General features: G+C 38.7%; 1 protein-coding gene across 8 annotated transcripts in view; it reads left to right on the forward strand.

Annotated features, from left to right (window-relative positions):
- Nucleotides 1–21,102, forward strand: part of CTBP1 (C-terminal binding protein 1) — a 237,817-nt gene that overhangs the window by 212,165 nt on the left and 4,550 nt on the right. For all 8 annotated transcript variants that reach the window (XM_051798600.1, XM_051798597.1, XM_051798598.1 and 5 more), the window contains 5 exons: nucleotides 3,041–3,247; nucleotides 8,991–9,205; nucleotides 13,061–13,191; nucleotides 15,327–15,454; nucleotides 18,650–18,767. In XM_051798600.1, the coding sequence (XP_051654560.1) occupies nucleotides 3,041–3,247; nucleotides 8,991–9,205; nucleotides 13,061–13,191; nucleotides 15,327–15,454; nucleotides 18,650–18,767 (799 nt within the window). The remainder of the gene's footprint in view (nucleotides 1–3,040; nucleotides 3,248–8,990; nucleotides 9,206–13,060; nucleotides 13,192–15,326; nucleotides 15,455–18,649; nucleotides 18,768–21,102) is intronic.

The raw sequence follows: 21,102 nt of genomic DNA on the forward strand, positions 1-21,102 counted from the left end.
TGTTGTAAGTAGTGCCCCAGTCAGGCACGTGTTGTGAGACCCAGAAAACATCTATCTCTGTAGAGATTGGCCTTGGGTAAAATCCCAGATCAAAAGTCAAAACCTAAGTACAGATCAAAGGCTCTGGCAAGTCAGGAGTGGAGAAAGTGGAGAACTTCAGGAGTGTGATTTGTGGAGAAAATTCCTGATAAGAGGAAGATCTTTACAGGTTTGTTGCCTGTTTCTTCTGCAAGTCTCTCTGCTGCATTGTAACCCAATCTTATAACTTAAATGCAGCCACATAGTTCTTCAAGCCCCAGAGTACAGCAGATTTGGGAAGTTCTCATTCATGTGCAATGCTAAATGGCCACATTTCCTGTCATTCAGGTCCTGTGTTGTGATTAGACTGATTTATACAGTTAGTATCCAACCTGTTTGTGCATCCCAGTATTTACAAAATAGGTGCATGTGTATTCATGTCCACTCTGTCAATAGCCAGTAAATGCTGGAAGGGTTACAGAGTGAAATTAAAATCTCTGATTTTAATAGTTTAGGTGAAATGGCTGCAATGAAATACTAAGCACTACTGGGACAAATTTCCATTTGTTGAACCAGTGCACATAATACACATCTCAAGGAGGTAATGGGAGAGTGAACTGCTGTTTATAAAAAGCTTTGGTTCACTTTTGAAATGTAGCATAGAGTTAGACCAGAGATCTGACATAGTCCTGAACTTACACAGTAACTTCTTGAGTTATTTTTCGCACAACTGGCACATGGGCTTGTTACCAGCTTTTCCTATTAAGCATTATTTTTATATTAGCAGTTTTATCTTAAAAAGCATGAAAACGTGTTTCTTGGAGAAAATCTGCTTTTTCTTCACTTTATTAATTGTTGACTAGAAAATCTGTAGAAGTTGTGTGTGTAGCTGAATTCAGGTGAAGGGGGAGTAAAGGTAATACCTGTTGACTCCTGCATTTTTCAGTATCAAATCTGTGTGCAAATCACTGAAAACAGGGAGAAAAGGAGAAAGGGAAGGGAGCATAGATAGATGGATATGAGATGAGAGTGTGCTATGTGAAATGTCTCTTCATCTCCTTGACTCTCTCTTGCTGCTTTTTGTGGTTCACTATGTCTCTGCCTTTCAAAAAAACCCTGGTTTTAAAGTAGGAGAAAAATTTGGAAAAAGAAGTTCCTGCAGTTCAGGAGAGAAATTACCTGACTTTTGTTCCCTCAGTTTCCTGAGGAAACCTGTTAGGGAGAAAGGTATGTTATTTCTCTTCCCAAATACATAATATAACTCCTTAAACTCCTTTTAAAGCATTATTTGGTTGATGCCAGCTGTTAGGAGACACACTTATTAAATTTACTTTGCCATCTAAAACCTGTATTTTTGCTTCTAAGAAAAAGGCTTTTTGTATAAACAAATGCAGCTGTTTATTATGAAGTACTTAGAGGGATGTTATTTTTCAGTCTTTTACCTTTCCCCCAGCTTTTTTCCCCATTTTTAAAAAGTGTGAGTTTCCTGCTACCACTGATGATTGCAGGATGCCAGGATTAATATTCCAGCATGTGATGCTGGTATATCTTTTTGTAAGTTTAAGGGCAGTGACTCAGCAGACGTGATCATCTCCACAGAAGAGGAAAGAAAATAGTTCTGCAGGTTCCTTGTGTTGGTTTTATCGATGTAGAGAAAACTGTAAAATAAGTTATGGGCAGCAGAGTAAAGGCATTTGAATGTAAAATGTAGATAAATATGGTATGAGCTTATTATGTTATATTATTGTTATTGCTATTATTGAAGAGAATGTTTCTTCTTCCTTGCTTCATAAGATACGCTGGCATTAGCTGAGCACTTACTGAATATTTAGTTATGTTAAAAACCCAAACAGTGAAAACAGGGTGTTTTTAGGATACAAAACACTTTTTTTTTTTCTCACCGTGAAATTATACTGTGTGCTATTTGTTGTCTCAGTCAGCAGAACTGAGAGACAAACATTTGTGGGAGCTGATGATTAGAGAGAGAACATGCAGTACATAGACCGAAGAGAGACAAGTCAAAAAGGACACAAATTTTTCCAAGCAAACATTTTGCTTAACTGCTGTGTATTGAGTACTAGAAGGTAAAAAGCAGAATGGGGTAACTTGGATGCAATTACAATCACTTGTTGCCTCATCTGGTTTTTTTGAAGTAAAAAAGGCTTATTGTGAGTCTTGAATCAATCCACCTTCCAGTTTTCTGTGGAAATCTGTAATACTCTTTCAGCTGCTTGATTTTAAGCCTGTTTCAACCAGTAACTTTACAGTTGTTAGCAACATGGACTTAATTTGGCATTACCTTTGCATGCCATGCAGAAGTAGATTTTGCATTTCCCTGTTGACAGTTAGGTGGGTTCTCTTTTTAATCTGAGAGACCAGGAAAGGACTGGGATTCTGTTTGTTGTAATTCTACTAACCCATGTGCAACACATAACAGATTGTCCCTCCCTGTGTCATGATTACCCATACATGATTTGGAATTACTCATAGTCATCCTGTGAGGGCTTTCTAAGAGTTGTTGTCATTATAAATTATTTTATCCTTTTTGTAACTTGCATAGATGGCTTTTGGGAGCCTATCTGCTCAGTAGGAAAAAGCCAAGTCACAATTAAACCTAAACAACGATCATTAACCACACTATTGAAAGCAGGGCAGATTTCTCTTTGCTATTCAGAACACCAAGCTCAGTGGAAATGTAAAACGCTTACCAAGACTCAACTTCTAAACTATCTTGATGTCTTCAGTGCTCTCCTTTTGTGACTTCAGTGGTCTGTTTACTATTTGCCTTAGTTTGCAATAAATAAAAACACAGTAGTAGTTAAAAAATCAAAAAAATGAGTTAGCACGTATTTATCAACTTTTACATCAGGTATTCTGTCTGCTTTTATGGTCAGAAACTTAGTGTTTGTGCAAGACATGTTGAAATATCTGTAGTTTTAAACGTGATACTCCTCAACTGCCGTGAAATGGGAGAAAAGTAAGAATGTTTGGCAACTGGTGTGCTCTCCCCCCCTGTTTGCAGGGATTGCAGTGTGTAACGTGCCAGCCGCCTCCGTAGAAGAAACGGCAGATTCCACCATGTGCCACATTCTGAACCTGTACAGGAGAACCACCTGGCTCCACCAGGCTCTGCGGGAAGGCACGAGAGTACAGAGCGTTGAACAGATTCGGGAAGTGGCCTCTGGAGCTGCCAGGATCAGAGGGGAGACCCTGGGCATTATTGGATTAGGTATGTTGTCTTGGCAGGTGGTTTAATACTCTTCACTTACAAAGATTTGAGCTATAAAAATGGGATCCTTTCATCCACTCTATGTCACACATTGTGTATAATCCCTCTTGTTTCCTGGTGTTTATATATTTCAGATGTTTTCCCTTTAGACATAATCATTTTCCTCAGAAAACTGATTTTGTTGTTGATGTTCTCTCAGTTCTTTTGAGTTTCTGTACATCTTTCTGTTGCCATATTGCCTGGTGTCAGGCACACTGGTTGTAACAGGAGACATCATCACTTCTCTTTTCCAGGGCAAGGATCCTGCTACTTCAACCCAGTGTCCCATGTATATGTTTTATTCCTTATCCATTGTCATATCTGACTCTGTTTGGCCTTCTATCCTTTTACTGTTTTTTACACAACTGAAAAGTCTTCTCTGCAGTAACAGTCTGCAGAGCAGTTAGTTTGTGCATTTGGTTGAGCTGCATCTGAAATTGTATTTCAGCTCTAATGAGAGGAAAAATATATGCAAGAAAGTTTGAAATTTTTCCAGGCCTAATAAAATCACCTACTTACCTCTCTGAGTGGCCCTAAATGTGTTTCAGCATCCAACAGATGGACAGGCTTGCTTGAGATGAATTAATTACTGTCTGTTACAGAAGTAGAGAAGAAAAACAAGGAAGTCGGTTTCCATATAAAAATTATTCAGTCATGTGCTAGTCTTAACACAGATCTGATACACTGTGGATGCAATTGCTGTGCTATTCATCCACAGGAATTAATAATATGATTTTGCCAACAAAGCATCGTTCTTAAGTGACTGTTCCAGTTACACACTGCTGTCAAGTAACTCAAGCCACGAACTCTTACTTTCAGAAGCTGAAAATAGCCTGGCATTACATAGTGCTCATTCAATTGAGCGTGCAATACACCAAAACCATCTTCACAATCAAAGAATTGCCTTGAAAATATGACTTTCAAGAAGTTAGTCATGAAGTTGCTTTCTCAAATCTATTCTCATGTAATTATGCATCTCATTTAAACACACGATGATTATTGCACTCACAGTCACAGCATCTGTACATAAGTAATAGACAGTTGCCTGCAGTGTTTCCAAAATGGAAATGCATACCTAGCTTTTGGAACTTAAGCTTTTGGCTCACATGCTGTGTATCTCACATGCATATATGCTGGAAATATCTGTCCTATTGTAATTGGATTTTTTTTTTTCCCACTGAACAAATTTAGACTTGAGATTAGAAAAAGTCTTTCATCATTGACTTCTTTAAGTGAATGTAATGTGTTGTTTTTGTTGTGAATGACTGAAAAGTATAGAGAAAGAAATGGATAACCACCTTGCCAATATGTGCATAAAGCTTTATAGAATGCTAGGTGTTGGATTTAGTTTTAAAAAGCAAACCTCTCATGTGCGTGGCATATTAAAAAAACCCAGCAAAATCTGATTTTAAAAGCACACATCTGTTGCAGTTATTAACCAGTCATTGTCTCTAGTCTTTTGTTGTTCCTGTATCTTTTCCTACAATAGAATATTCACAATTTCAAGGAAAATTAAACTGTAAAGTCACTTTTGGAACTTCCACTCTTCCTTCTTGTGCATGGGTGCGACTAAGCACAACACTTTGATTCTGAGCTATTCTAACAAACTCCTATGTAGCTCTGTGTTAATGAAGAGTTAAAATGTAGACTGTGCTACTGGTGGCTGTACTCGTTTCTGTGTGAGCATTTCAGACACTTAGGCTGTGAGGTACTCCCTTTTCTAGTACAGATCCCTGCAAGAGGCTACTTGTCTCTAGTTTCAGACTAAAACATGTATTTACAACCAAAAGACTTCAAAAGACTCTTGTCCTTAGGTTGTGTTGCTTTACTAGTGGCCTCTTCCCGCGTCTGGAGTTTCGCCTCAATTTATTATTTTATTATTTTAACATGTCAGTGTCAGAAGTGATGATCCACTCAGATGCTGTGAAATGAATGTATTACACACAAAATAAACAGTTCTCATCATCTGTTACCAAGTCCTTTTCTGTAGTTCTGTGTAGTGTCGCAGTTTCTGTCCTTTCTTGTTAACGTGTGTCTGAGATCATCTCCTCTCAACCACAGCTGTGTTTCTCTATTCTTGTCCAAAACTTGTGGTCTCTTCAGCAGTGGGTTGTTTAAATTTATCACTTTGCTGCTGCAACAGCTAGCTCCAGGCCTTCTTTGCATCTGTTCCTGGGCTTTTCTCTTGTTCTGCCAAAGAGAAACACCCTAGCTCTTGCCTATCTCTGTGCTAGGGAATGACTATGTCATTCCCTCCAAAGTTTCAGCTTCTCACTTATCCACTGGTCTAGCCAAGTTTCGTGACTCACTTGCCTTCTTTCTATCACCCACTCTCTTTTCTTTGCCTTCTCTCATGCATATTCCTGCTTTGACACTTGGGCTATCCTCCTTAATCCTATTACTCTGTGCTCTTCCTTTAAAGTTAACCCCATCTCTCATCCTCTTCTTGTATTGAGCTTGGAGATAAGCAGAGACTCAACAACCTAATGCCTCCTTCACGTGCCTGTTGGATCCCATCCCTCATTGTTGTGGTGTTTGGTTAGACCCTGAGCTCCTTAGGGCACAGCCTCTGTTTCTTTCTGGTTTTGTGAAGTGTGGGATTCTTTGAGCATTACATATGTAATAATATCACATCATTAAACAGCTGTCTTTGTCACTTTTAATCTTTATTACTATCCAATGTCCTATATTTGAAGTGATGCGTCACAAGTGTTGTCAGTAAGCCCTGCATTTAAAAGAAAAAAAGCTGCCTTTCCACCTTATATTTAGACATATAGGATTTTTTTTGAAGAAAGAATATTTATGATCAGCAGCATGTAAGTAATTGAATGGATAGGTGGACCTGGTTCTGCTCTAATAATAATTTTATAGCAGTGAAGTCACACTCCCTTCCCCTTTCCTTCCCAGTGACAAATGCTGATGACTAATAGCTAATACATTTCCTCACTCGAGAAAGGTGAAATTCTTCCAAATAATTTTGTCTTCACATCATAGTGAATCTCACCACTCAGTTTGTCTTTCCTCACGTGCTGTATTTTCTCAACAGTCCCACAGTCTTACCTAGATGTTGGCCTAATTACTAACCTGCATTATAAGACAGTAAGGCTTAACAGTTGGATGGTATTACCGTCCACACTGCAGAGTTCTCCAAGAAGCAGGAAAAATCAGCCATATTCTCTATGGCAGGGAAGAGCTGCTAAGTGAAAGCACTTTTCCTTTCCACAGAAGCCTTCAGGCAGGTCATCAATGTTTCCATGGTATCAAGGTTGTTCTATAAAACTTTGTAGTACCAGCATAGGAGGAGTGTTCATTGCCCAAGGGCTGAGCCGGGTCACTGACAACTGCAGCTGCTGTGCTGTCACACTCAGGTCATTGGCAGAGTCAAGGTCAGAGACACCTACAAATTGGGACACTTGGGGGAAGTTGTGAGACTTGTGGGGGAGTGAATGGCTGTAATAGGAGACTCGGGTGTTTTTGAGTCTCTCTTTTCAAATGATGCATGGACCTTGCTAGAACTTTGTATAAATCTCTAATTTCTAAAATAGGCTTTTGTCGCTTTCTACTTTTTTTTGCAATTGTATGCAACATGCATTTTCTGCGTTCTTCTCACACCACAGAACAAGAAGTTCACTCAATGTTTTGAAGTTAAGATTTTGCCTTCCCTAGGAGCAGCCATGCACATTCATAACAATTCTATATGCTCTTAACATAGAGTTGTCCCAAAGCTGGGATGATTTGTGTGATATATTGCTTGTGAGCTGCTGAGGTAGCCCTTGTGCCCAGGAGAGTCTTCTACTTTACAATTTTTTTTTAGAAAGGTTAGAAAGCATTATAGGTTTTGTGGTGTTTGGATTTTAGTTTAGAAAGGAATTGGCGAATTCTGTGTGTCCATCTCTGTGTGTGTGTAATGACTGAGACTAAATATGAATTGTCAGTTGCAGAAGAGTTTTATCTCATAAAATGATTGTAACAGGACAATTCTTATTAGAAGTACAGGCACGATTCCCAAGTGTTTCAGAAGGAAACTTCTGTGCCCATTGAAGAAGGTTTTGGTTTATTGGCCTGGTTGCAGTGAATGGGGAGTGTGGCTTAAACTGGAGAGTCTGTTGTGAGAGATTTCACTGTCGAGAATCCCCTCAGGTATTAGTGTTGTAAAGAGTGTAAGAAAGAGCAGATGACAGAATGTTGCATGTGAAAATGAATGGAGCTGGAGTAACAGCTATTTGCTTTGTTAAAAAAAAATAAAAAGTGTTTACAGTTGTGTGACTGATTCCTTAAGCTGTTAACATGCCAAAATTTGAAAATAATACAGTATTTGTGCTGAAAATTTTCTATTTCAAATTTACAAAAACAGCTTGGAAAGCAAATAAATAACATACATGCAAGTACTGAAATAAAAGATTTTGAGGAGTAGTTTAACTTGCTGTCCCCAAAGAAAAGCAAACAGCCCCTATCAGGTTGACATACTGTTTAATATTCCAAGCACATCTGTCACTAAGCACTGCAGAATTGCTGTGTTCAGGTTAAATGATCAACAAAAAACCTTTCTTCCTGTGGCTTCTTAAGTTTATTCAAAGAGAAACTGAAAAGCAGAGGGAAATCCCTTCAAGCACAACTGGGAAGAGATGGGATTTCCCTGGGTTAATTTGATGCTTTTTTGAACAAACTCAGATGTTACGAAAGAAAACTTGTTGACTTTTTTTAGTTTTTTTTTTTTTTTTTTCAAATGAGACATTATTATTATGCTTTGTCAAGTGATGCTTTTGAAACATCTTTATCCAACATTTGTAATACTCTAATGTGAGTATTTAGTGCGTAGGCTTCTAACTTGAAAAGTGTGTTAGTTCTCGCTCTTCAAAATACCTGTAACTCATCAGGTGTACTCAGTTTTTTTTCTCTGTGTTTTACTGGTAGTGTGTCAAAGGGAAATAACACAGCCCCTGATACATGTGGCATGGAGTCATGCCCATACAGCAGTTTTGGGCACAAGTCTTGAAATGTGGCAGTAAGGAAAGTGGAACAGAAAGGTAAAGGTCAATGTGAATTGCAAGTGAGGCAGCGCTCTTCTTAACTAGTGCCATATGATGAATGGTGTTTATTTATCATTTAGGTAGCTGAATAAAATTTATTTTAAAGCCTTCAATGACAGGATTCTTGTAGGCATTTTAATGCTGGTAGGGTGTTGCTCAAAATGAGAGAAAATACTAGTTCAGAAAGGCGATTCCGTGCATTAAGAATGGTCGCGCTTCAGATTAAACAAATTATCTTTCATTGCATCCATTTTTGTGGATTAATTTTATAGCTTTTTATTAAAGCCAGCTGGTTTGACATGGGTAAGACTAAGTCCTTGGCAGGATGTGTTCACAGGCAGTGGTGTTTTGCCATAAACAGGCCCAGCAGGCAAGCCTTGTATTACACAGATTATTGCAGATTACGTGACATCTTCTGGCATTTCAGATATCTGGTTACAAAAGGTGCAAACCTCCTGCTTTGTTTCAAACAAGGCAGTGTGAAACAGTCCAGATGTATCATTTCTGATCTTAGTGATGATTTTGAGCGGGGTGGGAGCTGCCTCTGTTTTCTGCTCTTCCACTTGCTGTACAAAGCGTTATAGTTTGATACAAGCATTCCCATTAGGAAGGAGGAGACTACCTCACACCAGCTGCTCCACATCTGTTCTCATTGCGTGTTTGTCTTGTTCTAGGGCGTGTTGGGCAAGCAGTAGCACTACGTGCCAAAGCCTTTGGCTTCAGTGTGATTTTCTATGACCCATACCTCTCGGATGGCATGGAGCGTGCTCTGGGACTGCAGCGGGTGAGCACTTTGCAGGACCTGCTGTTCCACAGTGACTGTGTTACCCTGCACTGCAACTTGAATGAACACAATCATCATCTTATTAATGACTTCACCATAAAGCAGGTAATAATCTCTGTGGGCGCCCTCCACACCGGTGCCGGTTGCCAACTATGTGTAACATTTATTTATGTAAATAGGTAGATTCTCATTTGAAAGAAATTTCTTTCCCTTTTGCTGCTTTTGTAATCATACAGGTTCATAGTTGATTAGGAAATAGCTGGTGGCTTTTGTATTGTTGCCTTTACTGTCTTTTTGGCTTGGTAACATTGCATTTGCTGAAATAATTTGCTCTTCTTAACGTCATTCAGATTTAATAAAGTGGCCTTGATGTAAAAGTGCTTTTCCTATGTTGTGGAGTAGCTACTTCCTTTACATGTGTATTTTCAGGTAGCAATTTTGCCTTTCACTCTTGTTCCTCAGTTTGAGTTCTTTCGATGCAATTTAAGGATTGTGACTAAATGGCTCCCCCCTGTGCTCAGTCCTGATGCTCGCAGAGCACTTCATGGATGGAGCTCATTTACAGCACTGTGTTATTGGGAAAAATAATGTTTCTTGGAATTAGTACTATCCCCTCCCCAAAGTTTTAGGTAATATTAAAAATAATTTCAAAATCTGGGTACAGTAAGTGCTCTGTTATTGAACTAATTTGATAGTAAGTTTTTTCATTAAATGTTTGGCTTCTGACTCTGACCTCAGTGTAGGTGACAGAGAGAAGTATGTCGCTGAGATATAAGAATGGAGACAGTATTCAGGGAAGAAACCCTAAGATAGAATAGTTGATTTTGCTGTTCTTCATATACAGTGTTGTATGTGTTGGTAACAATGGCAACAATGACAGTAGCAGTCTTTTGAAGTAAAATCATTGCTCATCTTCTGAGAAATAGTTTGCACCCACTACTCCTGAACTTTAGAACTGAAATACTTACTGAACATGTTCCACAGTCATGTAGGATCGTGGCAGAAAACGGACAGTATAACACACTTCTTGATTTGAGAGTTTAAGGATTTTGCAAATCCATCCCAACATAAAATCAGGATTTGGGATTTAAAACTCGAAAAAATTAAGAAGCTTAAAATGAAACCTCTAAGAGAACAGAGCTCTGTCACCCTGCTCAGAACATTTCCTTTTGTTGTGTGCCTGTGTACATGCAGTGGTTTTTACATGGTTAGATGTCTTTGCAAGCAGACATCTGGACCCAAACAGAATCACACTGAATTCAGTGGGACCACTGAGCAGTGGTCACTCATTATACAGCAGATGTGAAACTAGGGTCAGTTTATCACAGGAAGTTTTTGAGTGGAGGTGGATAAATGTATCAAGCTTTGGAGAAGGCTTAGTGCATTATTCAGAGAAACAAACAAAGAGAAGCATGTTAAAACTGAGTAATACCGTCTGAAATGAAATGCCTATAATAAAATCTGCACTGGAAAGTATATTGCAAACATCTATCTTGCCATTTGTTTCCTTTCATGATCAAAGCAAGGATTAAAATGTTAGAAGACAGTTTTTGCTTTGTATAAGAGTTTGGGTGAAGCAGTCTGTGCAGTAAAAGCAGATGTGAAAACCATAAAATTGTAACACCTCTGAATACTTAGTTTTTGTCTCCTGATCATAATTTAGGCAGACAGAATTGGCCTAAAACTTCTAGAGAGCATTGCATGCCACTTCTGTCCCATATTGCATGTTCATGTAATAACCAATTTTTAAGCAACATACAGAGAAGTGTGGTGCATCTCATTTCACTGAAGTCTCACCCTGAATTTTGTTTAGAATCTGAAATTAAATAATCTTAAATGTGTTTGAATATTTGGTGTCAGTCTTTCAGTAGCTTTTCTCTTGAATTAGTCAGCGTTCTGCCTAGCCACCCTGCTTGTCCTTGTAGTCCCACAGTAGCTCACAGAAGTGTTTCATTGAACCTGTGATAATCAGGTGCTCTTAAGAGAGGCTGTCATCTTTTAGTGTTACAGATTTGAGAAGAAGACACTGCAGTTAAAACACAATAAATTTTAGAGCAGCTGTGCAGGTTTAGTGTAGGTAAATTTAACAGCTGTCAGCAGTTCTAGCTGTGAAGCTCTTTCAAGCTTCCACCCATTGTTAAGGATCATCTCCAGCTGCATCCACCCTGGCAGTTTATCATGAGTCACTTAATTCATTCCCACTAGAATGCATTTATGCAGCCATATTCTGTTTGATTTGAACTTGTCTTAGTACTAGTTTTAGAGTTTTGTAAATAGCCCTAAAATGAAAACTGGAGCAAGACTGTTGGACAGACTGGACAGAAGATTTTATCTAGGCTCACTTCAGTGAAAATGTTCAAGTCCTTCAGAGGACATGTAAATTCAGCAAGCTGTACTTTAAACTCGAATTACCCCTTTGCACAGAGATGGGAAGGGTATATGAGCTCCCACGAACCGATATGACACAGCAGGTGTGATTGTCTCTTTGAGCCCACCTGTGCTTGTTTTAATAATAATTCTCACAGCTGATTCAAGTATTGGAGATGCAGTGGTAATTCCCATAAGGAATGTCATGATGTTTGTTAATAGACCAACTTAAGATCTTGCCCCCGTTTCTTTACTGTTCTAATTCCCAAGTTAATTACATAAAACTGAGAGAAGCATTCTTTAGTTCTGCTCCTGTAAGTGGAGTTTGGTTTTGCTGTACACACCAATGGATGGTTCTCTGCTGTCCCAGGAATCTGCAAATGGAGAGAGGCAGGGCCACAGTAAACCTAGAGAGTTGGCTAGGAAAATATGTTGGGTTTTTTCCTTATAAAATACTGCAAGCATATGTATGTTGTACTCCCTACGATCTTGTAAAAACAAAAAAAATCCTCATGGCTGACTTTCATCCAAACCTCCTTGTTGTTCATGAATTTGGCATTTCAAATCAGTCTTTCAGTGTTAGGATCCATTTACATAAGGGTTAGTTTGATGTGTTGGTTTCAAGTCGGTGTCAAAATGTTGGGGTTTTCTTATTTGTGTGGTGAGAGACGGAGTCAGTACAAAATGAGATTTTAATAATTCATCTTCACCATGGTTCCTGCTCTTCATACCCTTTACCTTCATGCACTGAAGTGTTTGAGACATCTGGTAAAAGATGAAGTATTAGGGTGGCTGGAACCAGGATGTAGTAGTTTATGTTTTTTTTCTGTACCATCTCTCTTATTTAAGCTGCCACTTTGTTTTCAAGTTGTGGATATATTGTGGTGTAAATTCTTGTAGTTCTCCCCAAGCAGTGTCATCTACAATGCTAATCTGCACAATGCACAGCACAGCTTCTCTCCTGGGCACACAGCGTTCTCAACCAAATTCATTTTCATGCCTTTTAATTGAATAATAGAAGAATTCTTTAGGCCTTTATTTGAAAAGTCTCACAGGGGAGGAGGAAGCTGAAGTAACAAAAATAAATAATACATACATCTACTGTGTTTTGGCAACTAAAGGGAAAAGTGTTTGAAAATCCAGAAGCATTGATTTCTCTGAAAAAATCCTGTAGGCTTTTATTTGTGTGAAAGTTGAAAGCCACAAAGTATGAATTTGTTTAAGAATGTGCTGTAGTTTCTGTCTCATGCAATTTCACAGTGAAAGAAAAAGGCATAAAATGATCTGTCACTCTCCTATGCACAGTTGTATCTTTTGATCATGTTACTGCACAATATCTGAAACAACGCTTCGATTAAAAGGCACTACTTGCAAGAAACAAAAGGTTATTAAGTGCTGTGAAATAGCATTTTATGTTAGAAGCATCACATTTTGTGGTACTTTCCAATGGAAAGGGAAGACAACTGTGTTACAGTTTAAACCAGCTGAATAGCCTTTGTTGTAATGGATGCTTCTTTTGAGTAAAAAATAATGCCACAACGATTTTATTTCATTTATTTTTATTTCATCATTCTTGTTTTTAACTTTCCCTAGATGAGACAAGGGGCTTTCCTGGTCAACACAGCTCGAGGTGGGTTAGTAGACGAAAAAGCACTTGCACAGGCCCTGAAGGAAGGAAGGATACGAGGGGCAGCCTTAGATGTACATGAGTCAGAACCATTCAGGTGCTTTTCCTTTTCTTTTCTTTTTATTTCGTTCACTTCCTTATTTTTAAGTCTTAGTGCATGATACAATCAACAGCAACAAGTAAACTGAGTTTTCCGTTCATTTGGTAGCTAAAGACTCCTTAGCAAAGCAACATGACTCTGTGCAGCACTGGACTAATGCAAATGTAGATGGAGCTTGTGTATGTGGTCAGAAGTGAAAAAAGCCACATCCAAGATTTAATTCCTTAAAAAAAAAAAAACAAAATCAGTGGGTTTATTTAGTAGAAGCAGCAGAGGCTTTGGTTCAAATCCTGGGCATGGCTTTGGCCATGGCTTTGAGGGGAGTGCACCTTTGTCATTGACGCAGCTCTGGAGACAACTAATATTGATGTCTGAACAGAGTTTTTCAAAGGCAAAGAGTTGAGATGTGGTGTGAGAAATAACTGCTTTATGACACCTTTCTGAAGGAAAAGACAGATTTTTGTCCAGATTGCCTCTGCAGGAAAACCATAAATGTAATAGGTCGCAAAAAAAAAAGTTAAGGAAGGCTGTCAGAGTGCAGGTTGTGTTTTGCTTTACCCTTTATTCAGGGGAGTAGTAACTCTGCTGTCAGTAGCAGGGCTGATAGCACAAGCCTGACTTTCTGAATGACTCAGAAGTCCAGTGTTTTAAGGCAGAAATGTACCACTCCCCTAAGTGGCACTGGCACTGCAATATCTGCACTCCTAATCAGAAATGAGCCTATTCATATGTCCTTGAGAATAGGCTGCTGTAGCTTAGTCCTTGTGTGTGACAAGCCTTTTTCAGTCTGGACAGGGAAAAATGTTAATTTTAACTGGAACAATCCACAAAAGTTTTTGAAGAGAAACAGATACAGGGCAGGTTGTAAAGACTGGAGAGAGGACAGTATCTCTCATACCAACTTGGGGCTGGGGAATAGTAGCTTTGAAAAATTAGAAGAGTGTCCCTTTAGTCGGAATTTTTATATCTACTGAGGCACAATGCCACATCACAAATATTTAATTTTATTTATGCATACCCTGCATTCATTTACTCCTAAATGTAGTCATTACAATGCAGTAGTGCTGTGCAAAGCCAGAGTCTTAGCAGCTCAAGGGACCTCCAGCTCCATCCATTCTTCCCGATTCCGCTCTCGGATCTGCACGAGCAGCCCGTTGCACCTCTAGGAAGCCCCATTTACTGCATGGAGATGCCATCTGCAGAGATTCAGCTGCAGGATTACAGCCACAATTTCCTTTGGCTTCAGTGCTGCATGTCTATCTGATCGCAGCATGCAACTCTTTATTCAAGAGTTTTGCCAGATATTTTGATGTTTATTGAACTACAGATGAAATCTGTCTCTTTTTTGAATTATGACCAACTCTGAAAGCACGCTTTTGTCTTAAAGTATTTGTTCTCCCGTTGTTACAGTTGACTACAAGATTATTAAAGCTGGAAATAAATAGGAGGAGCAAGTTTCCATTATTTTCAGTTTCTTTACTCTGTATCTGTGATAACACTTTTACACAGATTCATTGCCTTCCCTGAAAATCAATCTGAAAAGTAAATTTCCTTCTTTCTGTGGCGTTTCTATAAGGGAACGGGAAAGAAAAAAATTAGTTAGAAATAATGGAAAAATAACAACTGAATTATCAAAAAAACTTGTGTGCTGATGGTCACACTTCTAATTTGGGAATAATTGTAAGATTTTTTTATTTAAATGACTGAATGTCACATTGACTGAAAGAACAGAGCTTTCTTGGCTAATGCAGTAAAAGTAAAATTGTGATGAACTGGACAAATGGAATGGCATCCTGATTTAATTTGGGTTTTGCTTTATGCATTTCTGCCCCAGAACTGGAGTGGCAGTGGCTGTAGTTACAATAAGTGCATTGGACAGAAGCTAATGTTGCTGCTATACTTAGGTTTTACCCTTTGAGTCTATAAAACGTGATTGTTGCTTATTTATACCATGAGTAGTGTATTAAATTAACTGACAGAATTAAACCCACCGAAGAATAGAAACGCAATTCTTTTCTGTTGTAAAAATTAATCTGTGTATGTACAAATCCATCTGGATTCCCCTCCCCTTTCCTCCCCTCCCCCCCCCCAATATTTTTTGTCATTTGATCTTGTTTTAAATCTTCATTTAGCTTTAGTCAGGGCCCCTTGAAGGATGCACCAAACCTGATCTGTACCCCACATGCAGCCTGGTATAGTGAACAAGCCTCAATTGAGATGCGGGAGGAAGCAGCACGAGAGATCCGAAGGGCGATCACAGGTACTGACTCACCTTATTGGCTCCTTCCCTGCCTCGTTCTTCAGTCTTGGAAGATGCTGAAAAGAACCAGCCTTAGGTTTTGTTTGCCATTTCTAGTATTTGGAACATAGAAATGAGCAAATGCCCACTAAGTCTGTTCTCAGAACTGGAACAGGTTGTTTTGGAGGTTCTTTGCAATTACAAAGGAAGGCAGGCACTTCAAAATAAGTGCTTTTTTCGTATAAGAGAAATGTATTTAAATGTGAAAAATCTGCTGCCTTTCTTCTTTGTTGCATGTAAGTATTGGCTGCAAGGCATCCTGGTATTGCTGGTGTCTTTATTAGCTTTTCCTGTGTTCCCCCTTATACTTGGCAGGAACAGTTCTGATTCTCTACGTCAAAGTATTTTGTTGGGAGGTTATTCTATTTTAGATGTTCCTCTCTTTAAAGCATTGCTAAAGAAGCCTGGCATTTTAAAGGGCAAAGTGTCTTTGTTATATAACTACCATGTAATTGTAAACTGCTCACATAAGAGAAAACAGTTATGTCTCTAACATGCACTGCTAATAAATAAAATGAGAAGACTGAGCCATTTGGCATTGGTTTGAATCCCTTGTAGCCTAAAATAAAAGGAAGGATTTTCATACTGGAAAATGATTCATTAAGCACTAATGTTTTCTCTTTAGTTGGACTTTGCTGTTTCCCCCTTGGCGATACAGTCTGAATGCTCTGCAGACATGCAGGGCCATCTGTGTCACCTTGAGAGTAGCTCAGTGCCAACACATTGCTCTGCTATACAAAAAGCACTGGCAGTAGCCTTCCCTCTGGCTTGTGCCTAGAGAGGCCAGGCAATTTAGTTTCATTTATAGCTTGTGCAGAAAGAAGATTCTCCTGGATGCTAATTAAAGGCCCCTCTTAAACTCCTGATCTGAATTGTCCTTTACCGGACTATTTCGCTCTGTTTTAGAGGTGACCTAAAGAGCCTGAGCATCCCTTTGCTGGAACTGATCCCTGTGCCAGTACTCAAGAAGAACTCCAGCAGTACATTTGTTTGTCAGGGTGTTGTATAACTGTTCCCTGCTCCCAGAGAACTCCAGGAGAGGTTGCACGAACCATCATCCGATACCTGCTTGAGGGAGGATTAATGTGCAAATAAGCATTAATAGGCTACGGTCTGAAAACTAAATAAGAGCTATCCAGAGCTAGTTTTATGTTAAATTTGTGCAGTAGCCCAAACATAGGTGCCTAGGAGGGCAGACCCAGGATTCCTTAAAGTGTGTGATTGTGCTCTTAGCAATCTGTATCACTGATTTGTGTCGGGGGCTGTCAGCACTTCAGTGTTTGCATATGGTTTGTAGTAAGATCAAACAGGGACCAGCGTTAGGGAGGTGAGAACGACACTGAATTGCTGTGAAACATGTAGGAAAGATACAGGATATGTGAAATAAAGATGGATATGTGAAAGCCAGAGGGGAACACAGCAGAGAGAGAGTGTAGAGAGGGGAAATAATTGGAAAAAGGTGTGCAGTAGGAATGTAGACTGTGGCTACCATCTGACAATAAAGACGTTAAGTGGTTGTCCTGTTGCCAAAAGGTCAATGGTGGTGTGATGTATAAAATAAAAATAATAAGCAGAGATTAAATATCTTTAAATATCTTTTTAAACTTGAAAGCATTCCAAGTATGAAATAAGGAGGACCACTGAAAACAGTAGTGGAAGCAAGGGGAAGGCGAGCAGGGCAAGTGAAATTTTAAAATAAACAGATACTGCTTTTTAAGGGGAGAACTAGTAGAACATGCTTACAGAATTTAGCAAAATGAAGAATGAGAGGGGCAAAGAGGAAGACATGATTAAGAAGGATAAACATCAGAAGAAGAAAGATACTGTTTAAATTTGTGGTCAGTTTTGGCAGAAGTGGAGATGGATGTGTATTTCGGCTACATTTACAATATGATTTCTAATCAGGAGAATGGTAGGAATCTACCCATAATGGGGCATGTACCTCATCTTGTCTGATACTGAGGAAAAAAGAACCTTTTCAGCTTGTGCACAGGAGATGTGACAAGTTTTGTGATGTCAGTGCAAGTCATGGAGTAACAAGTATTTGATGGTATCCACTACACGAAAGGCAATTTTGTGACAGGCTTTTTTACTACCTCTTTGTAGCCAGGCTGATGGATAGAAAGAGCAGACAAAGAGTAGTGAAGTCCTTAATCAAATTTCCAATAGGAAGCTGAAGACAAAAGCCTGAATTCTTTAATGATGGAGGATGGTCATTTTTTGAAAGTGTTTCTGGAGTACCATTGCCAACAGTAGCAGAGGTGGACCCAAACTTACCTCTTTCTACCCCTGTTTGTGCAAATGCACAGTAAGATTGAACTTTAGAAAAGATACATTAAAACAGATGTCAGAAAAAACACTGGCTCCAATTGATCTTCCTCCCATTGAAATAGGTGGAAATATTCATATTGCCATGAACAAAATGTGTTATATCTGTTCATGTAATTTGTTGCAGGGGTGGAGATAGTTCTGCAGAAGACAGACAGAGAGGGTTGTCCAATTATGTGCTGAATCAGGTTGACAGTCTTAAAACTTCAGCTATACTTCAGAGGTTAAGCAAAGGTTTTGAAGAAATGAAGAAGGGAAATTCTCATGTATTTTCATTTTTTGTAGGAATTAAAGGGATGGCTGAGGGTTAATACATGATAGTAAATAAATGTGAAGAGCAGTTGAGATAAATAAAGGGAAGATCAGGAGGACAGGGTGTTGGTCATATCCAGGTTTATGGCAGAATTCCATTCAGAATCCTACATTCTTCACTGTTTTTACTGCTGTTACAAATGGAGGGAAAAGGAGGAAACTGATGTTAAAGACTCAGAGCAGGAGGCTGCATTATTGAATTTGAGTGGTAGTTGCTCTCTGTATTCAAGTTACAGCTTCATGGAAAGCTTGAATCTTGTGGATTTGGGTTTTATTGAGACCTTGTTTGCAAGACACAAAGAGAGACAGAGAAACCAATATTATGCAGAGTATTTTGGCCATTATTAAGTCCCAGGCAAAGGAGAAACAATGAGGATCAAAACCAAGCTCTCAGTGTAATTTTACGTATTTATTTAAACCTGCAAATATTTTTGACTATTTTAGCATAAACACATGAAGAGCATAAGGCCTACAATTTTTGTGTATATTTACTTCCTCTCCCTCACTTCATCCTAGGTCGTATTCCAGACAGTCTGAAAAACTGTGTTAACAAAGATCATTTGACTGCAGCTACGCATTGGGCCAGCATGGATCCTGGAGTGGTTCATCCAGAGCTTAATGGTGCTGCATACAGGTAAGAGTGCTGAAGATGCAGGAGAAATACCTCCTTAATTCAGATGGAGGTATTTGAGAATAGATAGAAGACCTTCCTATTAATAAATGAAGTGGGTTTGGATTAGACACCAGCTGTATTGTTTTCATAATTGTTGCATTCAGGGGAATAATCTTGTTTTGCTGGTTGAAGTCAGTCATGCTGTGTAAATATGATTCCTCTTATAATCTCTTTTGTTTGGTTAGTATATATGAACTACACACATTTGTATATTCAAGTAAAACAATTCTGGTCATCTCTGGTGAGCGCAGTGGAAATTTATGTTTCTTTTTGCTGAAGGTAATGATGCAGCAGTAGCTTGCAGATAGACTTTCAGTAATAAACTATTCTTATGTTGGTTTGTGGCCTCCAGACACAAGAGTAACTCAGTATTGAAAATAGCGAAACAGCCTGTGGTGATTATGAAAATATGTTTAAAATAACATTTTCTAAATTGTATGTTTAATTTTTAAGCAGAAGCATTTGAGGGACTTGATCTGTCTATTCTCAATCAACTGTGAAAGCAGGTCTTAATAATTAATAGAAAGGGGCAATTTTTTACATTGAACATGCACATTCCTTAGTTACTTTGTTTGCTTGAGTCTCTCTCTGTCCTTTATCCCTAGCAGCTGTTCTAGCAACAGATTTTTCCTAGTAGCCAGCTTCAGACAGTTTTTATTTATGAAAAACATCTGCAGTTTTTTAATCTTCCAGTATGGTATTTACACATAAGTAGGATGAAAGTGGCTGAGAAAGCTACAAACAGATGCTTCCCTTGATGCTTTGAGGGAAGGGACAGTGCAGTCTTTTTGTTATTTTGTCATACCTCTTTATCCTAATTTTTCCCCTGTCCTTAATCATTCAGCCACCTTATCTTTGCCCTTCTTTAGGAGCACTACCACCCCATGCTTTTAATAGGGAGAGGGATCCCTGGTTTTGTGTTACTTACTCCATATGGGAACCCAGCTGTGCACAGCTGAGAAATGAAGCAAAGCTCTTCTGTCCCAGTGACTTGGAACAGTCTCATCAGAAAATGATGGAGAGGTGGAGGGGGAGTGTCACCACCCTCTGCCATAATCCCTTTGTCAGTAGCCATAAGTGCACTAAAGGAAAAGAATAACTTGGATTTGGTCAACATGTGTTTATCTCATGTAACATGAAGATTTTTTATTTTTGGAAAAAGTACCCATAGCCCCAAATATCTGAAGAAGTGTGTTTTTATTTGCTTAAATGAGGAGGTCAGGCACTTGTGTTCTCCTCCACACAGCCTGTGGTTTCACTGACTTCAGTTTGGAGGAGTGAGGGTATGGCTGAGTGTAATTGGGGCTTAAAGGCAGGTGTTGCTAGACTGGGGGTAATAACTCCAGCTCTGTCATGGCAGTTAAAAACAGGGTTCCATGCCCAAATAAAATGAAGGTTTTTGTTCTCATTTTGGGGGTCACAAGTCCAGCAGAAGCAGGCTTCACAGCCAGAAATTAATTTTAACTTAGGAATGTTTTGGGAGTTAATGATTTACAAGGTAAAGACCATATGTGTTCAATTTAAGCAGGATAAACACAGGACTGAATGACTTTTTAAGACATTGTTTCAGTCAGTTTTTTCAATAAAGAAAATTCATTGTAAAATTCTGACTTCACAATTACTTTCAAACACAAAATAGAACTCATTTGGGGAATTTTGAGGCAGACATTAACAATTATAAAATAAATATTAAAAGCTTCTTTTTGCAGAGGTGATAGAATAGTGTTTGAGTGTGGGTGAAAGCAGTTATGTGCAGTACAAAATATGCAGCACTTGAAGCTCAGGTTTTATGAAGAAATTGGTTTCAATAGCAGTGTTTGCTGATGCTTAATTCCTACCTGGATTAAGTACAGTGTTTGAATTGATTGTTTAAACCAAATTTTTCCATCTTTTCTTTGCAGTCCAAGATTATGTTCAGCTAAGTGAGTTCTGGAGTCTTTCACAAGGCAGTATGAAGTTTCAGATGTGCTAATAACTGTATTGTAGTCATGTAATTGCATTAGAAGATAAGACCTGGGATAATAATTTATATGTTAAAACATGCAAATAGCTCTTTTGGTGAACTAAAACTAACGAGGCTGTTTTATTCTGGTTATATCACTTACTTGTATTTTGATGTAGGACAGAACTCTCAAATTATCAGATATTATCCCAAGCCAAGAGCATTGAGCATTCGTCAGCTGAATATAATCTAGATCTGAATATCCCCGTATTCTGTGGGAAACAAAACCATTTACTGTGCGAAATGCAAGCTGCCCTATCAGCACAAAAGGTCATGCAAACAGGACCTATCCCA

The sequence above is a fragment of the Manacus candei genome, unplaced genomic scaffold (assembly GCF_025592945.1).
Source record: "Manacus candei isolate 608988 ecotype Guabito, Panama unplaced genomic scaffold, ASM2559294v1 h1tg000048l, whole genome shotgun sequence".
Classification (NCBI taxonomy): Eukaryota; Metazoa; Chordata; class Aves; order Passeriformes; family Pipridae; genus Manacus; species Manacus candei.